Source organism: Ochlerotatus camptorhynchus, unplaced genomic scaffold (assembly GCF_037179485.1).
Source record: "Ochlerotatus camptorhynchus isolate MF236.1 unplaced genomic scaffold, CSIRO-AGI_Acam_v1.1 ptg000310l, whole genome shotgun sequence".
Taxonomy (NCBI): Eukaryota; Metazoa; Arthropoda; class Insecta; order Diptera; family Culicidae; genus Ochlerotatus; species Ochlerotatus camptorhynchus.
In genome coordinates, this window is record NW_027040798.1 from 156,210 (window position 1) to 166,453 (window position 10,244).

At 39.4% G+C, this 10,244-nt stretch overlaps 1 protein-coding gene across 1 annotated transcript; it reads right to left on the reverse strand.

The window, feature by feature from the left end:
• Nucleotides 1–777: 777 nt before the first annotated feature.
• LOC135707419 (uncharacterized) lies at nucleotides 778–2,297 on the reverse strand. Its single transcript, XM_065229234.1, has 2 exons — nucleotides 1,407–2,297; nucleotides 778–1,352 (listed from the first exon to the last, which is right to left on the reverse strand). Exons 1-2 carry the CDS (start codon nucleotides 2,221–2,223, stop codon nucleotides 778–780), a joined length of 1,392 nt encoding a protein of 463 aa, XP_065085306.1. The 5' UTR covers nucleotides 2,224–2,297.
• Between the last annotated feature and the right edge of the window lie 7,947 nt (nucleotides 2,298–10,244).

The following is a 10,244-nucleotide window of genomic DNA, read 5'->3' on the forward strand; positions in this document are numbered from 1 at the left end:
CGTTTTCCCAGAAATTCCACTAATTTCCCAGAATAGGACTACGATTTTTTTTACGAATTTCCTAGAAGTTCTTCGAATTTCCCAGAAGTTCAAAATTTTCACACTACACGGCGCTAGTGTATAAGTGAATTTACTGAATATGCTATATCTTGGGATCTTGGCCATATAGAAGGTTACAGTCGCCGGCGAAGTTGTTCAGTAGGTCAAGAACTTTCTGTTGGTGGACAAAAGTTCTGAATTTTCTCACTACGCGGCGCTAATTTGCAGGTGAATTTCCAGAATATGCTATATCTTGGCATCCAGGCCATATAAAAGGTTACAGTCTTCGACAAAGTAGTTCAGTAGGTCGAGGCCCTGATGAATGCGGACCCCGAGTAGATGAGAATAGCAAACCAAGAACTAACCAATTGCAAATTTTACTATCATGGCTTATCTTGATAATATTATGTTATTTACCCATAACACATAATAACAATCTAATAACAAAATATGATAACACATCAAAATTTGTTATTTTCATGATATTAAAATTTTGAGTCATAAAACAGTCGAAAATGTATGTTGTATCTTATTTTTCTATTGGCATCATATTAATATTCTTTTCCATTTTTAGTCGTAAGGTGAATATTTTTTCCATTTCAATGTTTCAGAAATTTTTATTTTTTTTATTTTAATGATAGGTATTTATTTTTATTTTTTTACTCTGTATATGATCGACAGATTTTAAAGACTTATGTAACATAAATACCATAAATACTTCAAATGTGGACCCATAAATCAATCAATTTGTGTACGGATTTTACATTTAGAAATAAACTGCAATGATCGATCGTTCATTTTTATGCACATATTTATACATTGACGAAATGTGTCGTTGACTCGCATTACTTTAATAATATTTGTTAGTTCATATGAATAAATATTATGGCATAACTTTTTGGAGTGCAGTTGTTGCCCAGCAATGTAAACAATATTATTCTGATCACATAAAATTTCTACAATGGCGTAGAAATTTTCGTTTATGTAAACCCATGAATCATCATATTTGTGTGCATGGCATGTTTGTTTGGTACATACATTAAAACTTTTAGAATACATTTTACCATGGACGCTAAACGATCTTTCGACTACGTCTGCATCAAACATAAGATTATCATTTAAGATATATATTCCTTTTGGATCGTACTGAACAGAGCTTTTCTGTTTTGACCATAAAGTTTGAATCCAATTTTTCACATCTGGATTTAAATCAAGATAGTTGCGGTGGCATAACTTGTTCATATAATATTTCCTTTCGATTTGCACAAGTGGACTTTTATTGCCAGTTCGGAACCCGAGGAGCATTCCGTTTCCTAGAAGAGATCTATTACAATATCTATAATTTTATTGCATAGTTAAGAAGTTACCTGACTCATATGGGAATAACGAAAAATTGTATAAGGCTCCAAAATTGTAAACAGCTTCGATGATGTGTCCCGTTAAATGAACATTATACGACATGTTATCTTTACCATATAGTGTTTCAAATTGCTGCAGAAACATGTTTAAGTTCATTTCGCATGAATGTATCGTGGCTTCGTTCAATTTTGGGTCTAATAACTGGTGAATCGATGATGATAGCAACATGACATGGTCAAGAAATTGTTTTGGTAAAATATTAGTAACGGCCGGATATAAATAATGGAGAAGAACAGCTTCCCACTCATTCGCCTTGTATTTCTTATATTCCTTCAACTGCCGCGGATATCTAGGAAAAACACTAGGAGGTCTAAAGCTCAACATTCTCTTTTCAATTTCTCCCTTCAAGCGGTTACCAATGTAGAAAGGTTGCTTATGATTTTCACTTTCCGTCCATAAACTCCACAACTGTTTCATTACGCCGAGCAATATTGCGTGCATATAATCTGGAGGAAAGCAGTCGATGATATCAAAATCAGGCAAAAAAGTAAATACAGATTTTCCCATCACCCCAAGCTTCTCTATGCCTGTGGTAGATACTTCTTCCATCAACTGTCTTGTGGGTGTGTCTTCTCGTTTGCGTACATTATGCATGTTGGGATAACATCTCGAATTATTCGAAACTTTTGTTTCTCCTGGATGTAGGCAATATGTGCAACCATATAATCCGTTGTATTGCTTCATGTTCTGTACTTTGCACCTCGCCACGGAATCAAGATTTACTTGTAGTAATGACACCGAGTACATTTTTCCATCAATGTTCATTCCAGTATCCTTTAACCGTCGTAGCTCTATGCAAAAGTACTTAAATAATAAATTGGTGTTTGGTTCACCCTTCGAAAGCCACAAAGCACTGACAATCAAGTTGTGTTTTGAATATCGAACATTGGGAGGGAGGTTATTCAAAGTGACAAATACGGGATATAATGGTTTTTGTGTCGTGCATTTGAAAGTGGCGGCTCCGTCTGTATTAGCACTCAACGTAAGACACTCCTGTGATCCTGGTGGGCAAATTTTTCGAATAAATCTTCCACGTTTAACATCCGCGATTTCATGTTTTTCAACATGTTGTGCGTACTCATCAATTTTGGTTTTATGTTCAGTAACAAGCTCTCGTATTTGTGGCTCAACGGGAATAGAAATGAAAAAGTCTTTTGCTCTGGATCCGCAAATTGGGCATTCGGTATTCGCTTCTGGAGAAGTTGTGCCAAAGTCATATTTACAATTGATGCAGAAAAATACACGTACTGAATTGTAAGGATTTGATTTGAAATTCGACATAAAAGTAGAAAAACTTTCAGGAAATAGTTTTATTCCTGAAATAGTATTGAGCATCTTCAGTAAGTCGTCCAGTGCAGTCTGTGTAATTCCGTGCCGTACATAGTAGTTAAGAACCATGTAAAAATATCCTTGACTTTTAGGCCAGATACTGATATGAAGGGTTTTTTTATGGAAGCTTGAAAATAGCTGACAGCAAGAAAAATATTATTTAGTTAGTCATCTTCTACTTATCCTAGGTATGTTATTACGTATACAATTTATTGGTCAACCTACTATCGGTAAAGCACTTGCCATATCCAACATTTCATCGTTGGCGTCCTCCTCTGAGTGCTCAGCATCAGAATCTGTAGGTTCATTATTTAGAATCATCGATTTAAATTTAAACTGTGGTGATTGCTTAGGTCATGTATCATCGTATTTTCCGAGGCTGGATCTGAGTGCTCAGATTCAGATTCAGAATCTGTAGGCTCATCATTTAAATAAACCGTTTTATTTAAATTGCGATGGTTGTTTTTTTTCCGAGGCGGGATTAACTTCAATGAATTCAGGTTCATGGTCTGAATACATAAGTTCAACAGTTTCTAATCCTGATGAACAGATGGGATCCTTAACAATGTTTCGCCTGGGCTGCACAAGATATTAGGTAGTTTTTGATATTTTTTCTATCCGACATACGTACCTTTTTGACATATTTCCGTCCATAGTACTCGGGTGACAAATAAAATTGTCGTCTTCGTCGCGCACTCATGGTAATTTATTAATTAAATAAACAACTATTTTATTGAAGAATACTTTAAACAAAACAGTCAGAGTAGTTTTTATTTATGCTAAGATAAGATTAGACAACTGGTTCATTTTTGTTTTAAAGTATTCTTCTTCTCTCGCAAAACCGACCGTGCAATTAATTCTGGTCAACACGACTGACTATCAAAACACAAGAAAAAAGATTATCTGTTGTTAAAATCTTCGGGTTGTATACGTTCGACCGATATACGTGAACTTCAAATTGAGCAATCAGGAGTTGGTTCGCATTTGATGGAAAACTGGTTCAACAAAGGTCCCCTATTGCTCATCTTATCTTAGGATTTATGAAGAATAGCAGATGACGTATGAGAGCTATGTCACAGTACACACACGGTAAGAAAAAAGTACCCAACGGCCAGTTCACTTTTACCTACTTTTGACTAGTTTGTCTCCTTTTCTCCTACTAATGTTGTCAAAAACGGACGAGCAAAACCACCCAACTGGGGTAGTAAAGTGTGGGAACCCAACGTTGAGTATAATCATATTTACCTACTGTTGGGTACATCTAACTTACTTTTGGTTAAAAAGCCAGTGGAAAATTCCATACGAACTGCACACAAGTAAATGAAAATTAATTTGACCCGCTTTACCTACTTTTGGGTTCCTGCCGAGATGAGTGAAAAGAACTTAATTTTGGTTACTTTTTTCTAACCGTGAAGGTCTGCTGTTGTTATGGATCTTGATGATGACGTCACAATCACGGTCCATCGTATTTCATTGCAATGTTTATCTTTTTACACGAAACAGCTATTCGAAGTTACATCAATCTCACTGTTCTCAATATGGAATGTTTTGGGAGTGACGTCGTTCCTTGAGTGCTCAGCAATATATACAATATTTTTGCTTCTAATACCAGTAAGCTGCCTGTTGGCTCGCACCTTATATAAACGTCATTGGTATAAACAGTATGGTTGTGAACAGGACGTGAATCACACAGTTATTCGTGTTGTCTAAGTTTATGTGAAAAAAAATCAGTATAACTGTTAAATTTAACAACAGAAATGGGCCATCCACGTAAAAATCAAGGTCAAAAGCTTGCTACTAAGAGAGCAAATGCTGCAAGTATGGCATGCCTTGGAAAAATGGTACGTTGCAAATTCAGAATAATTACTGATATTTAACCTCAATATTTTTCATTTCCGGAGGAGCAGCTAAAAAAGCATTCTGAACAAAAAAAGAAACTTCTGGAAAAAAACCAAAACAGTTCCGCTAGTGCCATAGACCCTGTCGCTCCATTCATTCCTAGAATTCACCCAACTGACCAATTCACTGACGAAAGTTCCGCCGGATCATCTGCCAAACATGTGAGTAGCGTTTGTACTTTTTTTTATTGGTTCTAACCCCAAATTTTCAATTGCAGATGCAGGATGAACAGCTAAATGCAAATATTGCACCGAAGAAGAAACGCACAGGAAAGATTTCAAGAAGTCCTACTATCGTCGATCCGGTCATTCCAGCTATTTCTGGAGTTTGCCCACCTGACCAGCCCACTGACAAATGTTCTGCAAGACCATTTTCTGCTAAACATGTGAGTAGCGTCGTTTTCGTACTTTTTTAGTTCTAACCTCAAATTTCAATTTACTGGTGCAGGAGGAACATCTAAAGGACAATTTTGAACTGAAAAAGAAACGCACACGAAAGACTCCAAGAAATGCGACTGTCATCGATCCGGTCATTCCAGCTATTTCTGGAGTTCGCCCAACTGACCAGCCCACTAACAAATGTTCTGCAGGACCATCCTTTGCTAAACATGTGAGTAGTGTCGTTCTCGTACTATTTTAGTTCTAACCTTAAATTTAAAATTGCAGGTTCAGGAGGAACAGCTAAAGGAAAATGTTAATCCGCAAAATAAACGCCCGGGAAAAATCGCTAAAAGTGCCGCTAGCACCGGTCCTATCGTTCCAGCTATGTGTGGAGTCCCGATAACTGGTCAGTCTACTGACGTAGAATCTGCAGGGCCATCTTCTGCAAATCATGGCAGTAGTGTCTTTCCTTGCACGTCTGGGACTCCACAACATTTTCAAGACCAAGAATTTGCTGGAACAACTTCTGCAAACTCTGCTTTTAGCCCTGAGTACTCAGACAGTAGTACAAGTTTGTTTGCGGGATATGCTGAAGTTGGTGTACCAGAACCGAATGTTGATTATTTAAGAACGGTGAATGAGCTACGTCGGACAATCGAGATAATGTCAGCGGAAATAAAGCAAATCCGGGAGGAAAACTGCAAGCTGCGCCATCTAAACATGAAGCTTCAAGAATCTCTGGTGGAGAAACCTATGGGATTATCATTCTCCGACATCCCAGGATACCCCAACTCAAATTGGCTATTGAGGGTATCGCAAGATGCACACGAGAGTGATTATCTGTTCGTGAAAGAGTTGCTCTTCTCGCTGTTTCCAAGAGGCGTAGGCAACGCCACAGTGACCGGCAGGTGTTCTAACAACCCCAGAGGACGCAGCAAGAAAGCCCCGGAGCCAAATCAGAACATTAAAACGATTGTTCAAATGGATCCTGAAAAAGTTAAATATATGAAAGGTAAATAGTATCTTTTCAACTTTGTATACGTTATAATCATTATTATCAATCGCTAGCTCGGCTGTACGAGAGAAGACGAATTTTGCAGTACCCAGTAGGGGTCGCTCAGCATTTGTCCCAACAAATAAATAAGCACATCGCAACCGCGCTGGCGAATAATCCTGTGTTGCGCCATGTGCCAACGCAATAGGACATCATAAGAAGCGTACAAATGTACGACAACAAAGAAAACGACACAAGTTACGCTAGAGAAAATACTACAACACTTCAAATCTGTTTTGTTCAGCCATTGTTCGGTTTTTTTTTAGAAAGTTACGTTTTTATTTCATGTTGATTTATCGTTATTATTATAACAAATAAAAAAAAGCTTTGCCGAATTGTTGAACTCAATCATTGTTATCAGTAAAACTGATTCTCCACCGAAAAAAATACTATTATTATAAGCTCTCCAAGAAGAATAACTAAGGCTGCTATTATTTTGTTATTCAATCCGAACAACTGAATTTATTCTTAATTAGTTCTTATTAGTTAATAACACATTTTGCAATTGATTAGTTCTTAATATCTCAATAATAGCTAAATATGTTTTGGACTTTTTTGATTTTTTTGTTCTTAGTTTGATATTACAATAACAAGATTTGCTATTATTTAGTTTTGCTCCCGAACGGTTTCCGTTATTATTTTTGATATTTTAACTCTTATTTCAATCAAACTAATAACAAATTGAGATGTTCTGATATCCTCTTTTTAATAGCAAAACTTGCTATTGGTTTGCTATTCTCACCTATTCGGGACGTCTCAGTGGAATACCTGTGTAAAGAGAGAGAGAGAAGGATTAGTAATTTTAATTTTAATTCCACTACCTAATTTGCTTATCCTTGACAAATACTCGTATTTCGTCTACAATGTGCAAACTTCTTCAGTGTCTTGTACTAATACTTGACTCAAGGCCTTTGGATTGGTGGACAGACGTGAACGATTTTCTCACTGCACGGCGCAAGTGTGCATGTGAATTTCCTGAATATTCTATATATTATAATATACAGGATACAGGCCATATAAATGGTGTCTGTCTTAGGCAAATTAGGTATGTGAAGAACCTTCAATATGGCAAAGATCCCTAGATATAGCTTATTAAGGAGCGTAGTGAAAAAATCGGATCTTCTGTTCATATATGGAATTGCTTAACCTACTAAACAAATTTGCCAAAGACTGCTACCTTCTATATGGTTAAAATTCCAAGATATAGCATATTCAGGAAACTCACTTGCACACCACTCAAGTAACACAAATTCATAGAATTATGTTGAATAAACTGCTATACAACCAAAACCAGTTATAAAACGGTTATATAAACTGATATAGAACATGTGTGTTGCTTGGGTAGTAGTGTAGTGAGAAAATTTTGAACTTCTGTCCACCAACGAAATGTCCTTGACCTACTGAACAGCTTTCCCAAAGACAAAAACTATCCATATGGCAAGAGTTCCAAGATGTGAACAACTGTGCCGAAGACACAAACCTTCTATATGGCCAGAAGCCCAAGATATAGCATATTAATAATTTGCACACTAGCGCCGCGTAGTGAGAAAAAAATCTTGACCTACTAAACAATTTTGTCGAATACAGAAACCTTCAGTATGGACTGATCCCAAGCACCACCACAAAACTGCGTGTGATCTTTTGTCAATTCAGCTCCGTTTCCGCCTCCATCGAATAGCAGTTGTTGCAGATGTCGAGAAGATGTACGGAATGATACTGGTGTACCAGTTGGATAAACGACTTCAATGCATCTTGTGGAGAAACTCACCGATTCGTATCTACCAGTTGACTACAGTCACATACGGGACAGCGTGCGCACCTTACTTAGCTACCAAGTGTTTGCAACGTCTAGCAGAGCTTGAGTTCGACAAGTATCCCGTTGCAGCGAAGGCGATGAAGAATGACTTTTACGTCTATGATATGTTGACTGGAGCGGATGACATCGAAGCCATTATCAGTTTGGTGAAGGAAATGGTTGAGCTAACCTCCTCGGGTGGATTTAACTTAAGAAAGTGGAATTCCAACTCCTCCAGTGCTTTTCTGGCTGAGTTACCAACTCATCGACTTTGATGCGTCGAACGCTCCTGTCAAAACATTAGGTCTGCTGTGGCATACGAGCTCTGATTGCTTCCTAATTCGGTCACCCGTCTGGAATGCAGATGCAGTTATTACCAAACGAGTTGTACTTGCGGTCACGGCTCGATTATTCGATCCTCTTGGCCTGGTGGGACCAGTCGTCATCATTGCGAAGATGTTCGTGCAAGATTTATGGAGACAGAAGTGTGACTGGGATGAATCGCTACCAGAAACAATGCAGAACTTCTGGATCGAATACAGGAGAAATCTTTCCGCTTTAGATTCGCTTTCGATTCCTCGGTGGGTGGCGTTCTGTACGGACCTTGCTTCAATTTAATTCACTGCTTTTGCACCTCTAGAGGATCTCAAGCGGAAGAAAAGGGAACAAACTACACCACGACTGGAATTGTCAGGCGCGCTACTCCTCAGTCATCTGTACGAGAAGTTTGTCAGCAGTACCGGTATCCACCACACAGCTCACTTTTGGACCGACTCTACGATCGTGATGTACTGGCTGTCATCCTTGCCATCGAGATGGCAGATGTTCGTAGCGAATCGAGTGTCTGAAATCCAGCACATTACAAAAGGAAGTTCCTGGAAGCTTGTAGCCGGTGCAGACCATCCAGCCGACATTATCTCGCGAGGAATGATTCCAGCCCAGTTACAGTATGAAAAGCTGTGGTTCGAAGGTCCTCTGTGGCTTCACCAAGATGTTAGTGTATGGCCGTCGAATGTTCCAGAAGAAGAAGTTGATCAAGCGCTTCTGGAGGAAAGAAAGATCGTTGCACTGCCACCAACATCGGAACCAGTCAGTGAAATATTCAGCCTTCGTTCGTCGCTCTTTAGCTTGGACCGATTGATCGCAGGAATACGTAGTTTCGTCCATAATATACAGCAGACCGAAGGTTTTAGATCAGCTAATGGCTGACCTTCCATCCGAACGTGTATCTCCAGCGCCACCATTCCTGAACGTAGGTGTGGATTACTGCGGACCGTTCCTGATTAGCTATCCAATCCGCAGATCCTTCCCTAGGAAACACTTTGTCGCAATCTTCGTCTGCCTTGTAGCGAAGGCAGTCCATCTTGAACTGGTGAGCGATTTAACCAGTGAAGCCTTTCTTGCTGCGTTCAAGTGATTCGTGGCACAACAATGCCCTGAACTTTGTAGGAGCCAAGCGTCAGTTGGATGAATTACGGCAGTTATTCATGGATCAAGGATTCCACGATTCTGTTGCACGTGGAGCAGTAGAGGAAGGAATAGAGTTTCGCTTCATTCCGGTAAGATCTCCCAATTTCGGTGGCCTATGGGAAGCCGCTGTGAAATCGTTCAAAGGGCATTTCAATCCTCGACCGCTCACTCCGATCAGTAACGACCCGTCGGACTTCGAAGCGTTAACTCCGGGACACTTTCTCGTCCAGCGTACATTAACAGCGATTGCAGAACCCTCGTTGGAAGATATTCAGCACAATCGACTGTCTATGTGGCAACGAGCTCAGGACTATGTTCAGCAAATCTGGAAGAAGTGGTCTGTCCCGTACCTTTCCGATCTCCACAATAGAACAAAATGGACCCGCAAGCGCGATAACATCTCCATCGGTACCTTGATTCTATTGAAAGAGGACAACCTCCCGCCTCTGAAATGGAAGCTAGGACGTGTCGCTGACATCAATGCTGGCTCAGATGGAAACATTCGCGAAGTTACTGTCAAAACGCAAGACTGCTTCCGAGCAAAACTAAACTGCACTCTGCTCGTGCTTCGGTGCGACCAGAACTAACCACTGTCAACACCATTTTCCAATTCCGAAAATCCGGAACATCTTGAGGTCTACCAAGTCCAGTCCATCCGTCCGTAATTCGCTGATCCATCCTTGGTGATCGGCAACCTGTATCGTTCTGCATGTGTAAAGTTCACGGTGCTGTCCTGTCTGTCATAACGATACGTCCCTGAGTCAGAGTCTGATGGATAAGGGGAATCCATCCTAAGCAACATTGCAAGTTTTATCGCGGTTTTATAGCATTCTACAAGTCTAAATCATGGGCTACAGAA